The sequence below is a fragment of the Gorilla gorilla genome, chromosome 12 (genome assembly GCF_029281585.2).
Source record: "Gorilla gorilla gorilla isolate KB3781 chromosome 12, NHGRI_mGorGor1-v2.1_pri, whole genome shotgun sequence".
NCBI lineage: Eukaryota > Metazoa > Chordata > Mammalia > Primates > Hominidae > Gorilla > Gorilla gorilla.
In genome coordinates, this window is record NC_073236.2 from 64,069,158 (window position 1) to 64,083,622 (window position 14,465).

General features: G+C 40.7%; 1 protein-coding gene across 3 annotated transcripts in view; it reads left to right on the plus strand.

Moving 5' to 3' along the window:
• Nucleotides 1–1,805: 1,805 nt before the first annotated feature.
• The window catches only part of GCFC2 (GC-rich sequence DNA-binding factor 2), a 47,742-nt gene continuing 35,082 nt past the window's right edge, over nucleotides 1,806–14,465 (plus strand). Inside the window, exons 1-4 of one of the 3 annotated variants that reach the window (XM_055378150.2) lie at nucleotides 1,806–4,384; nucleotides 8,264–8,392; nucleotides 12,465–12,689; nucleotides 13,595–13,692. In XM_055378150.2, the coding sequence (XP_055234125.2) occupies nucleotides 4,078–4,384; nucleotides 8,264–8,392; nucleotides 12,465–12,689; nucleotides 13,595–13,692 (759 nt within the window). In that variant the 5' untranslated portion in view covers nucleotides 1,806–4,077. Of the gene's footprint in view, nucleotides 4,477–8,263; nucleotides 8,393–12,464; nucleotides 12,690–13,594; nucleotides 13,693–14,465 lie in introns of all 3 variants that reach the window. The other 2 variants (XM_019021120.4, XM_019021119.4) reach the window with 2 other exon arrangements.

Consider the following 14,465-nt stretch of genomic DNA (forward strand, 5'->3'; position numbering starts at 1 on the left):
TAGGTATAGGATATCAAAATGAGTAAAAGAAGGGCTCTGTCTGGGGAGGCAGTGTCTTTTAAAATGGGAAAGTAAACAATGAGTCCACATTAGCAGATGGCTCTGAACTCAGCCGAGAACAGTAAACTCTGCCTAGCGTTTTCACATTTTGGTTTAACATCGTTTGTGAGTTAGTGACTTTTGAAGGGAAAGAACAGCCTTCTAGAACACCAACATCACACTTAGATTGTCCTTAAATAAACTGCTCCCTTTTAAGCAACACTGGGAGTGAATTCTGTCCTGCTGACCCCCTTTCCAATTGCAACAAACACCTAAAATGACTTTGGAAGCTGGCAGAGAACCCTTTTTGAGGAGGTGCAGACAGATATCCCCTTATGGTGAACAACTTCTACACTTAAATAACCTTACTCACTTTGAATAGATTCTTATTAGTTTCCCTTTTGGGGGGCTATTTAGGTTTCTAAATTTTGAGGTACCTAACATTTACATGCTGTTACAATCTGATATGAAGTTCATCAATGATTAAGTTATTTGGACTATTTTTTAAGACTTCTTTTTTTTTTTTTTTTTTTTGGAGATGGAGTCTCACTCTGTCACCAGGCTGGAGTGCAGTGGTGCGGTCTCGGCTCACTGTAACCTCCGCCTCCTGGGTTCAAGTGATTCTTCTGCTTCAGCCTCCCAAGTAGCTGGGATTACAGGCATGCACCACCACGCCCGGCTAATTTTTGTATTTTTAGTAGAGATGGGGTTTCACCATGTTGGTCATGCTGGTCTTCAACTCTTGACCTCGTGATCCGCCCACCTCGGCCTCCCAAAGTGCTGGGATTACTGGCGTAAGCCACTGCACCCAGCCTTCTTAAGGGTGATTAATACTTAGTATCTGCCCTAGGACTTTGCTATTTAGAGTGATCCTCAGACAAGTATCCTTGCCTTCGCTTGGGAGCTTGCTAGAAATGAAGACTCTTGGTTCCTACACAGAGCAGCTCAATCAGTATCTATATGTCCACACTATTTCCATGTGCTTTGAAGAACATTAGATTTGATGAGCATTAGTCTAGGGCTTAGCATGGTGCCTGTGCTAGTAGGTGTATAATAAACACTGATTGAATTGTACAATATATTAATATGTTTCCTTAAGAGTGCATAACGGAACACTGAATTTCTCTCCAATTACAATCACGATCATCTTCCTCATTCTCCTCACCGTTTCAAAATGCTAGTCTTAGCTGGGCATTGGGGTATGCGCGTGTAGTCCCAGATCCTCAGGAGGCTAAGGTGGGAGGATCACTGAGCCCAGTAGGTCAAGGCTGAAGTGAGCTGTATTTGCACCATCGCACTGGGTGGCAGAGCGAGACTCTGTCCATAAAATTAACTAAACTAAAAATTATAGTCTCCTGTTTGGTTTAGCACTAACTATAGTGTAATTTGGAAAGATGTCCTCCTCTGCTAAGGGAGTACAGAGCAGTATCCACGGCAGAACTTGGGACTTCTGCATGGAAAGATGGCATCTGAAAAGCACTGGACCGAACGGAACCCACTTCTCCATCTCCAATCTTTAGTTTATTCTAACTACAAGGAGCACTTGGTCCATGAGAGGAAGCTGTTCTTTCAGATGCCACAAGTATCTCTATTGTCCAGAAATATCTTTTTCACACCATTTGCCAATTTTCCAAAAAAAAAAAAAAAAAAAGTAGTTCTCTAATTTTACCTGGATTTAAAAAGAGAAGCCTCTCTTTATAATAAGACATTAATAACTTGTGAATAACTGATAATACTGTATCATATAATTTCCCAAATTTACATCAAGGAGTTTCAGTTTATTGAGAAAAGCCAAGAAAAAAAGACAAAGCCAAGAAAAAAGAATTCCAGGGCTAGATCAATCAGAGAAACTTTGCCTCTTCTCGATTCCTTTGGTGACATATAGTCAGTGATACAATGGTAAATGTTTAATGACGGGATATCTGGGAGAAACACCTGGACTTCCAAGGTCTTCCAATTTATATGGTATAAGTAGTCCCTTTATGGCTGATTTCAAGGTGCCAATATTGTGTCCGGAATTGGTGGGTTCTTGGTCTCACTGACTTCAAGAATGAAGCTGCGGACCCTCGCGGTGAGTGTTACAGCTCTTAATGTGGCGCGTCTGGGGTCTGTCCCTTCTGATGTTCAGATGTGTTTGGAGTTTCTTCCTTCTGGTGGGTTCGTGGTCTCGCTGGGCTCAGGAGTGAAGCTGCAGATCTTTGCGGTGAGTGTTACAGCTCATAAAAGCCGCGTGGACCCAAAGAGTCAGCAGTAGCAAGATTTATTGCAAAGAGCCAAAGAACAAAGCTTCCACCGCGTGGAAGGGGACCCCAGCAGGTTGCCACTGCTGGCTGGGGCAGCCTGCTTTTATTCTCTTATCTGGCCCCACCCACATCCTGCTGATTGGTAGAGCCCAGCAGCCTGTTTTGACAGGGCCGTGATTGGTGCGTTTACAATCCCTGAGCTAGATACAAAAGTTCTCCACGTCCCCATCAGATTAGTTAGATACAGAGTTTCCACACACAGGTTCTCCAAGGCCTCACCAGAGCAGCTAGATACAGAGTGTCTATTGGTGCACTCACAAACCTTGAGCTAAACACAGGGTGCTGATTGGTGTGTTTACAAACCTTGAGCTAGATACAGGGTGCCGATTGGTGTTTTTACAATCCCTGAGCTAGACATAAAGGTTCTCCAAGGCCCCACCAGAGCAGCTAGATACAGTGTCGATTGGTGCACTCACAAACCTTGAGCTAAACACAGGGTGCTGATTGGTGTGTTTACAAACCTTGAGCCAGATACAGAGTGCCGATTGGTGTATTTACAATCCCTGAGCTAGACATAAAGACTCTCTATGTCCCCACCAGACTCAGGAGCCCAGCTGGCTTCACCTAGTGGATCCCGCACAGGGGCTGCAAGTGGAGCTGCCTGCCAGTCCGCGCCGTGCGCTGGCACTCCTCAGCCCTTGGGTGGTCGATGGGACTGGGAGCCGTGGAGCAGGGGGTGGTGCTGGTCGGGGATGCTCGGGCGGCACAGGAGCCCATGGAGTGGGTGGGAGGCTCAGGCATGGCGGGCTGCAGGTCCCGAGCCCTGCACCGCGGGAAGGCAGCTAAGGCCCGGCGAGAAATCGAGCACAGCGCCGGTGGGCCGGCACTGCTAGGGGACCCAGTACACCCTCTGTAGCCGCTGGCCCGGGTGCCAAGTCCCCCACTGCCCGGGGCTGGCAGGGCCGGCCAGCTGCTCCGAGTGCAGGCCCGCCAAGCCCATGCCCACCCGGAACTCCAGCTGGCCCGCTGTCACCTCTCAATATGACACCACTAAACATGGAGTTGATAACAGGTGTGCAGTAGCTCAACATTATATAGTATTTCTACCATACAGATACAGTAGTAGACAGAGCTTGATGAATATAGAACAAATTTGCCTCAGACAATAGCTTTTTGTTTTTAGATAGTTTCTTTAAGGGTGAAAACATTTAACAAGGCTCTCTTGAAACCCTGCTGCCTGGGGGAAGTCATTTGATTTTTGCTAATGTGTATGCATTGTTTATGTACAGACTTTATGGTTTTATTCTCAAAGGCATCTCCTCCTACCCCGAGCCTCACACTACTGGGGTTTCGTTTGTTTTTAATCTTGGTTGGAGGGGGCACTCTCTCCAGAAAGTAAAAGACAACGGATCTGGCTCCAGTCCAGGACGGAAAGCATAACGCTTGATTTCTGGATGGGGTTTGCACAAGGACAGCACGTGAGTTCTGCTCTCCGTGGGACTCAGACCGGATAGGCCGTGAATATCTCTAAGGTGTCAGTCCACGCAACCTAACCTGGCAAAGGGAATGCTTTGCAAACTCTCCAGACTCAGGCCCCAGAACAGAACTCGGCCTACCAGATCCAGGGAGGCAAAGCACGCAGGCGCAGACAGAGTAGCGGTGAGCAGAAGGCAGGCGGGACGGGCGCGCGCACTCGGCGGCCAGGCGCGGCGGGAGCGCGCCCTAGGGGGCGGACACTGAAGCTGCGGCTTGCGGTTCAGCGGGTGCTAGGGCGCCGGGCGCTCGGGCCTCGGCCATGGCTCACAGGCCGAAAAGGACTTTTCGGCAGCGCGCGGCCGATTCCAGCGACAGCGATGGCGCCGAGGAGTCGCCTGCTGAGCCTGGGGCGCCGAGGGAACTTCCGGTCCCGAGTTCTGCGGAGGAAGGGCCGCCCTCTGGAGGAGGCCGCGCGCAGGTGGCTGGACGGCCCCACCGGGTTCGGGGCCCTCGTGGCCGGGGCCGGGTCTGGGCGAGCTCCCGGCGCGCCACGAAAGCGGCTCCCCGCGCGGACGAAGGCTCAGGTGTCCAGGGAGACGCGGGGAAGCGGGGAGGTGACGGCACAGGTCGGGAAGGGGCCGCGGGGTCTCTGGATCCTTCTCCGGGGGTTCTATAACTTGCTGCCGACCGCAAGCCATGCTGAGTCTAAGTCCAGAAGGTAGTGAGCGAGAAAACAGCTCGAGCACTTGCCCGCTATCTGCATCTACCTTTTGGACTCCTTGGGGGAGATAAAACAATCGTGTGCAGTTGGGAGGCTCTTCGTTTTCACCATCAGATGACTCCACCAGTTATAACTAACACAGTTATCAAAGTTTATGAAGAACCTAAACTGTCACAACAGAGTTCAATAATTTATAATACTATTAAGTAGGCAGAAGTTATATGTACCTTTTAGACACTTGACCAACTTATCTTTCTTGAAAACATTTAGCCAGAATAGTACAAGAATCTAGGTTTTGGGACATTCCCCTTTGCTTATTTTCTTTTTTCACCAGTTATTTGCAAAAACTAATAGTAATATATACAACACAAAGAAGCATGATAGAGATTCATGACACTGTAGATTGTACCAGTAATGGTGTTAGATATAGTGTCGTCATTTTGAAGTACCTTTGAGTTCTTAAATACAGGTGTAAGGCAGCATAAAGTTGTTTAAATAAAATGTGCTGCTCTGAGTTGGAATTGTAGCTTAATGAGGAATACGGTTTTCGGTTAGTCTTGAGATCTAAAATCTTCCTATTATTTTTTATTCTCATTAAAGTGATTTTTATTAATTTATTGAGAAGTAAAAATTGTATATACTTATGGTGTACAACATGATGTTTGAAATGTGTCTACAGTGACTAAATGGAGCTAATTAACATTTGCTTTACCTTAGGTACTTACTTTTTTTTGTGGTGAGAACACTTACTATCTACTCTTACTAATTTTCAAGTATGCAATGCATTGTTATTAATTTTAGACACCGTGTTGTAGAATAGAATTCCTCTTGTCTAATTAAAATGTGTGCCCTTTGACCAGTATCTCCCCAACTACCCTCAACCTCAGTCCCTTCTAACCACTACTCGACTCTCTGCTTCTGTGATTTCTGATTTCCACTTTTTTAGATTACACATGTGAGATCATGTGGTGTTTGTCTCTCTGTGCCTGTCTTATTTCATGTTACATAATGTCCTCCAGGTTTATGATCTTCGTGATTTCTTGGTCTTTCTTGTGACCTTCTATTTGTCTAAAGTTTTCATGACCTTTTATATTTGTTTTCTGGTTAAACTTTGTAGATGAAAGTTGAAGTCAGGAGTTCCTTTTCTCTTGCCTTCTAGAATAGTGGTTCTCAAACTCTTTGGGATTTGGACCTCTTTTAGACTCTTAGAAATGATTAAGGATTCCAAAGAGCTTTTGTTTCAGTAGGTTATACCTATCAATATTTATCACACTAAAAATAAAATTTATTAATTCACTTACAAAAAATCTATTACATGTAAGGATAAGTAAGATTTTTGTGAAAAGTATTACCCCAAAAAAGGAAGAGTAGCATTGTTTTCAATTTACAGATCTCTTTAATGTCTGGCAAAATATTAATAGAAGACAGATGAATTGTCATAGGTGTTTCTGCTTTTAATCTCTTGTGCTATTTTGTTTTGGTTGAAGTATTTGAAGAAAATACAGCCTCTGACAGATACATGATTAAGACGAGTACTTAATAGCGTTTTTAGATCATTGAGGGTGTTGTGCTTTAATATAACACAGCTCAACAAGTAATAAACTAACCCTTCTTAAAAGTTAGTTGCGGGCCGGGCGCAGTGGCTCACACCTGTAATCCCAGCACTTTGGGAGGCCGAGGCAGGCGTATCAAGAGATCAGGAGTTCGAGCCCAGCCTGGCCAACATGGTGAAACCCCATCTCTACTAAAAATACAAAAATTAGCCAGGCATGGTGGTGGGTGCCTGTAATCCCAGCTACTCAGGAGGCTGAGGCAGAGAATCACTTGAACCCAGGAGGCAGAGGTTGCAGTGAGCTGAGATTGTGCCACTACACTCTAGCCTGGGTGACAGAGTGAGACTCTATCTCAAAAAAAAAAAAAAAAAAAAAAAAAAAGTTGCCAAATGGAATCTTAAACCATATGATTAAATTTGGGGTGCTCTTACCTTAAAACTCTGTTCTGTTTTGTACTTTGGATCTTTTACTCATGAACAATTGGTAACATCTTGCATTATTTGGAAGGTATTCATTAGCTGAGTTTGCAGATCTTGCAAATGTTGGAGCATTTTATTGTACAATACCAAAAAACTCATAGTATTACCACTGATTAATCAGTCTGTAAGTACTGGAAAGCTGTTAGGTTCACAGTAGAGAATATAAGTTTTCCAAAATCTCAATTTTCACTTGAAATCTCTCATTTTATTGATAGGCACAACTGGGCTCATGTTTTGAGAAAATGTTTGTCAGATAGCCATGTCTGAATAATCAGTTTGTTAGTCATTCTTTCAAGTAAAATGGTGATGCTTCTTAAAAACAATGTCTAGTTCAGCTTGCAACTCAGTCACACAAATGCTTTTCCTTAAGGCAGCCATTGCATTTCAAGATGCAGCAAAAGTGCCTTATGAATACTTTGATTTTGTCACAAAGAATATTAAACATGTGTACTCAAGGGTCAAAATTTAATAAAATAACAATTTTTTAATTACTTCATGAAGAGCAACTGGCTTTTTTCTGCCACGTGAGGTAAGGAAAAATACCATAACTGTTACTACAAATTGATTCATTCATGCCAAGAGCCTAGCAGTTTTACCCATCACTGCCTTTACTTCATTATATAAATGTCAACATGGTAAAAAGAACAAATAACATGTTATTATTGTGATGAAAGTAGTTTTAATTTCACAGACTCTCTGAAAGAGTCTCAAGGACCTCCAGGGATTGATAAACCATGCTTTAAGACCCACTGCTTTGGTGTTAATCCACTTTGGAAACAGGTATGGGTTGTCATAAATGACAATATCTAAGAAAGATGTGAGCTGCAGCTATATTTTTTTTAGTGTTTTAAATTTTGATTTTACTCCAGCCTTTTTTGAACTGTATGTAGGTCTTCTAACTAAGGTAGAAAATTAAAATTAATGAGTACTATGTAATCTTATGTTTTAAGGTTACTCATAAAGATTGCAAATTTATTGTGGATTAAGAAATCCTTACTTGTCAGTAATGTCAAGAATTCCTTTATTTTGTTCATTCAATTTTCACAACACCCCTATGGGTTTTATCTTGGTGTTATCTTTGTTTAACAGATTAATTGAATTTAACAGACTATTTACCTTCCCAAATCATGCATTGAAAAGATGGACCCATGGTTTAATTTTGACCAAAGTGCTCGTTACAATATTTCTTGCCACCAGCCATTGAAATATGGCATACTATAAAGAGAGCCTAAATTCTGAAGTTGGCTGGGATTAGGTTGACAGCCCTGCTTCTCCACTTCCCGAGTTGGTGTTCTTTATCCTCTCAATCCTTAGTGAACTCATCAGAAATAGCATTTACTTTATAGAATTACAGGTATTAAATAAGTCATGTAAAACAGGTTTCAGTGTGCCTAGTACATAGTATACATTAAATATTTTTCTTTTCTACTTATTCACAATCATTACTTCTCTAAATATTACTTCAGTTTTTGTCGCTTTTTTTTTCTCTAATGCCTCCTTCCCTTTTCTCATTGCATACTTTTGGAAATATATTATTAGATGCCTAGATAATACAAATAGGGTCTTTGTACACTTAGTAGATCATTCAGTTGCTTAAGATAGAAAGTTGGAGGAAGATCAATATGTCTACTTTAATATATGGACTAGGATTAAAACACCGTATTATACATATGCCATGTGTTGTTCAGAATTTCAATTATTAATTCCATTATTTTGACTCTTTTTTGTTGTATTTTTAAAATGTCCTGTTAGAATCCAGAACCCTTGATGTGTCCACAGATGAAGAGGATGAAATACATCACTCCTCAGAAAGTAAGGATGATCAGGGTTTGTCTTCTGACAGCTCTAGCTCTCTTGGAGAAAAAGAACTTTCATCAACAGGTTAGTAATTTGTATGATTTTGGTTAAGAATTTTATTTTTAATATAGTGTTTTTGATATAGTTATTAATGACATAACAAACTCTAGTGACATATGGGGCAAGTAGGTCGTTAATGATGATTGTCAGAGTGCCGAAATTGCTCATTTTTATTACATTTTAACATGCACAGGTCAGACAGCTTATAAGTAGCAGGGCTAGGATTCAAACCCAGTTTGTTCTGGAGCCTGTATTCTTCTTAATCACTGTGCTATACTGGGTGATTGACATTGATACTTGAAGGATGGTAAGAATTTGTCAGGGAGGATGTTTCAGGTATAGGATGTAGCATATCTGAAACTCTAGGGAAGGTATGTAATATGTGCAGGAAGCTAAAAATAGCTCTGGCTGAAAGCATTTGGTTGCGAGTTTAAGGAAAAGAAAACAGGAAGGACAAGTTGGAGTCAGATTATACAGGGCTTAGGGAACCACTGAAAATTTTATACAGATGACATGAATGTTTTTGTGTCTTAGAAAGATCAGTCTAGTTCAGGGGTTGGCAAATCTGGCCCACCACCTGCTTTTGTAAACAAAGTTTTATTAAAACACAATCACAGTCTTTCAGTTACTTAATATTTGTGGGTGCTTTTGCACTGCAGCAGCAGAGTTGAGAAGTTGCCACAAAGACCCTATGGCCCGCAAAGTGAAAAATATTTATCTGGCGTCTTACAGTGGTTTATAACTTGTTTTGTGCAGTGGACTCCTTTTTCAGTCTAGTGAAGCCTAAGATCCCTTCTGAGAAAATACAGTAAAATACATAGCTTTGTAAAGGAAACAAATTATATTGAAATAAAATTATTAAAATATATTTTATGACGCTTGTAATATAGTAATAAGTGCTTCTGTGCTGCTTCTTTTTTTTTTTTTTTGAGATAGAGTCTCACTCTTTCGCCCAGGCTGGAGTGCAGTGGCGCCATCTGGGTTCACTGCAAGCTGCGCCTCCCAGGTTCACGTCATTCTCCTGCCTTAGCCTCTTGAGTAGCTAGGACTACAGGCCACCACGCCTGGCTAATTTTTTGTATTTTTAGTAGAGATGGGGTTTCACTGTGTTAGCCAGGATGGTCTCGATCTCCTGACCTCTTGATCTGCCCACCTCGGACTCTCAAAGTGCTGGGATTACAGACGTGAGCCACCACGCCCGGCCATAAGTGCTTCTTTATTAGCCTATTAAATAACAACAACCAGTAGCTCTGTAACCTTGTAATTTTGTTTCTTCTCCATGTCCACAAGGTACAGAAATACTAAGCGATTAAGCCAATATTAAGAACTGAAATCTAGTAAACAGTTGAAGCCTTGTCTAGATTCTAGATACAGTGCTATTCAGTAAAATTTTCTGTGGTTTGGAAAAATTTTCTATCTTCACTGTCCATATGGTAGCCACTAGTCACAAGTGGCTGTTGAGCTCTTGAAATGTGGCTATAGTGAGACTGAGAAATTGAATTTTTAGTTATATTTGAATACTTACATAGGGCTAGCGGCTACTGTACCAAACAATGCTACTATAAAAGATGGTGGATTAGACCAGGTGCCATGGCTCATGCCTGCGGGTTGGGAGGCAGAGGTGGATGGATCACCTGAGGTCAGGAGTTTGAGACCAACCTGGCCAAAATGGTGAAACCCTGGCTTTACTAAAAATGTAAAAATTAGCCAGGCATGGTGGCATGCGCCTGTAATTCAGGGGGCTGAGGCAAAAGAATTGCTTGAACCTGGGAGGCAGAGGTTGCAGTGAGCAGAGATCATGCCAGTGCACTCCAGCCTGGGCAACAGAGCAAGACTCCATCTCAAAACCAAACAAACAAAAAAAGATTGTGGATTAAACAGGATAAGGCAGTGGTTGTAAAGTGTTGGCAGCACTGCCCCCACCTTAGGAGAGAGGGCAGCGTTTGAAAATGTATGGGATTATTTAAATGATTATAGTAGTTGAGTTGTTGCTGGCACATAGTGCCCTAGAGGCAAGGGATGATAAGTGTCTTAACAGGAGTGCAGAACAGTTCAGCACAGTGAATTGCCCCTCCCCCATGCTCATTGAGAAACGCTGATTAAAAATTGAAAACTTGTCCTGTGAGGAACACCTGAAAGTTCAAAGGACTTACTGGCTGGAGAAGAAAAGATGGAGGAATGTGTTAATTTTAAGGGCTGGCATGTGGAAGAAGAGCATTTATTTGTGTTCCGATGAATAACTGCCTCAAAATAGTCCCTCTAGCAGAGATTACTTGTTACTAATAGAAGATGATAATTTACCTCTCAGCCCTAGATGATTGCATATCAGATAGGATGATATATGTGAAGAATTATTCACAAGTTATAAATTTGTAAAAACATGATGTATTTATTATTGAACAATATGCTGACATTATTGATTCCTCCCATGTCTGCCCAGCATCTGCTGTGTGAGAACCCTTGAACGAGGTATTGAATATGCAGAAACAGGACAAATGCAATACTCTTCTATTCCTTGATCTTTTACTTCTTTATTTTCACTTGAGCAGTTACCTTTATGTAGCACTAATATCTTACTAGTGTGTCCCGTTGCTTGTGACTTACTAATTAAACCCTACTGAGTCACCTGCAAGAAAATCACTTCCAAAATAAGTATTTCTGTGTCCACATTCATACACTTGAGTATTTGAACCTAAGTGTCTTGTCTTAATCCTGCCTGCACATTAAAATCCTCTAGGGAGCTATAAAAACATACTTCTGCTCAGCTCTGCCTCAGATCAACATCTGAATCACTGGTATAGAGGCCTGGGTATGTCAAGCTTCTCAGGTGACTCTGGTGTGTAGCCAGGGTCGACAATTGCTACTATAACCTGCTGTGATGGTTTTGAATCTTAAATGCATTGGGAGGAGGAAGAGACACCTGACCTTCATCATGTCCCTGACAGTAGTCTATAAATAATTACTAATCTATAAAAAAGCAAATCACTTCATTTTATATTACTTGTTCTTGATGAATATTTATTGACTTCTAGTGATTTCTTTATTGCTTCATGATTCACTCAAGGACTTTTAATTTTCCCTAGGGCTGATGTCAAGCATATTGGTCTGTGATTTCTAAAATCTTTCTCTTTTTTTTGTTTGTTTCAAACATGGGAGCTTTTGTGCATCTCCAAGTACATGGCATTTTTCTGTTTATTTCTCAAAGAATTTGGGTCAACTTGTGGGAAAGTTTAGAAAATTTCACTTCAGCCTCAGTAGCTTGACATCTTTTTAGTAGTTTGAAATGCTTAAAATGGTGAAAATTTCTCTCGCTGTTTCTTTAATGTAGTATTTTTCTTAAGAAACCGTTTTTTCCAGAAGATAAATTTCACCTTAGATCATGCATGAAGAAACTCGTTTTAAATTGGAAGAGTTTATGCTAATGATGTTTATGCTGTACAAAATAAAGAAAAAAAATAAGACTCTCTTAAGGGTTGTTGTCATTTAAAATTTTTCACCTGGTAAATGAACCTGATTATTTTCTTTACACTTCTTAATGTCTCATGTTTATTCACGTGGGGCTCACTACAGAACCGCAGAGGCTAATTTGGCTTTGCTCTGTTACTGTTTGTAGTGTGTTTCTGATTTCTTGTAAGCGTGGGTAGGAGGGAAGGAGGGAAGGAGGACATCATAGTGTAGTATGGTCTGTCATTGATCCTTCTAACTTCTGTAGCTCTCACTGATTGGGGAACACCACACTTAGCCCTCTCCACATCCCTGCGCTGACAATCTCAGAGCTTCCAGAAATGAGAAATAGCGACCCCTCAACAAAGTGAGCGGTACCTGATGAGTAAGAGAGTTAAAAGATAAAATGAAGCAGTTTCAATATATTTTCTGATACTTCTAGATTTGGTTGATTTTTCTAAGTTGTATTTAATCTCTATTAAGTTTTCTTCCTTTGCTGATACAGATTTTGAGCCATTTATTAAAGTCACATTCATATATCAAAATAGCAAATAATTTAGGAAAATGGTGCTTTTTTCTTTTTCTTAAATGTGAGGAATATTTACTTACATTGGTCTTTGGTTTTTAGTGTCCTTGTCTTTGTTTCCTTCAGTTAAGATCCCAGATGCAGCTTTTATTCAGGCAGCCCGCAGAAAACGTGAATTGGCCAGGGCCCAAGATGACTATATTTCTTTGGATGTACAACATACCTCCTCCATCTCTGGTATGAAGAGAGAGAGTGAAGACGACCCTGAGAGTGAGCCTGATGACCATGAAAAGAGAATACCATTTACTCTAAGACCTCAAACACTTAGACAAAGGATGACTGAGGAATCAAGTATGTATTTACCAATATATGAAGATTAGGATATTTTTTATTAGAATATAATATGAGAGAATCTCTGTAAAAAATGTAATATGCTGTCTCACATTTTATAGTGTTGATAATGGTTTTTAACATCGATTTGGTCCATGATATTGTGATCTCTAAAAGATGTATCTGTATCAAAATGTTATTATGAAGGAGTATGTGTAATAATGTTTATTAATGCCTGACCTCCCACCTTGATGTTTTTGGACAGGTTAAAAAAAATGTGCAGTATCTTATTTTCAAAGCATTGATCGTTTTTACCTTTATAAATATATTTTTTTTAACATGGAAGCATCTATAGAGATTTTAGATGTCATGTATTAAAATCTTCCCTGCTGTAATAAAAAATTTCCTCTACCAATAATACTAAGCCTTAAAGGACTGTTTTCATATTTCTCATTTATGATATATGCATTTGACCAAGGTTTTTGTAACTTTAAGTAATATTTTTTTCAGAAAAGGACTTAGTTCCTTACAATTTATTTTTAAGTGTTTGGATTCTCAGGTAGTAATTGAGAGATCTTTGATAAGAAAAACCAAACATTTCATTCTTTCTCAGTTTTTTACAATATAGGGCTATAGTGTTTTGAGTGGGACAGTTTAGTGATAGGAGTGCAGGTTATGGAGTCAGATCCCAGGATCCAGCTTCCAGCTTCAACATAGTCCTAAGACAGTTACTTAACCTCCCAATATTTGCATTTCCTCATTTGTGAAATGAGGGCAGTAATAGTGCCTTCTTCCCAGAATTATTGTGAAGAATAAATAACACGTCAAGTGGTACTAAGCCTTTGTATAATCTCAAAAAATGTTGGCTTGCTGCAATTAAAATGGAAAAATACTAAACGTTTACATGTGAGCTTTTTTTCCGCTAGTAAGCAGAAATGAAGAAACAAGTGAAGAAAGTCAGGAAGATGAAAAGCAAGATACTTGGGAACAACAGCAAATGAGGAAAGCAGTTAAAATCATAGAGGTAATCATTTTTTATACCATGTGTATTAGATTCCTGTGGCTGCTATAACAAATTACCACAAACTTGGTGACTCAAAAGAACACACATTTATTCTCTCACAGCGTGGAGGCCAAAATCTGAAGTCAAGGTATTGGCAGCACCTTGCTTCTTCCAAAGGCCCTGGGGGGTTGTGGGGAGCAGTAATTCTTCCTTGCCTTTTGCAACTTCTGGTCATTCCAGGTGTTTCTTGGCTTGTGACTACATAACTCCTCTCTCTGCCTCTGTCTTCACGTGGCTTTTTCCATGTCTCTACTGTGTGTTTTTCTCGTAAGGATACTTGTCATTGGGTTTAGGGCCTACTCAGATAATCCAAGATCCTTCACTTAATTACAACCACAAAGACTCTTTTTCCAAATAAGGTCATGTTTGCACTTTCCAGGGATTATGTCATGGATGTATCTTTTGGGAGGCCTCCATTCAACCCACTACACTGTGCATATTATCTTATTTTCCACTAGATTATAAATACCTTCCACTTGAGGGTACTATTTTTTTAATCTTTAATTTTATAGTAATTGACAGTTTATATTGTACAGGTGCTTAAAAGTAAAGTTTAGCCCTCAAGCTTGGTGGAAGGATCACTTCAGCCCAGTAGTTTGAGACCAACCTGAACAACACAGTGAGACCTGAGCTCTACTAAAAACAAATAAAACTAGCCAGGCATGGTGGCGCATGCCTATAGTCCCAGCAACTTGGGAGGCTGAGCTGGGAGGATCACTTGAGCCCAGGAGTTC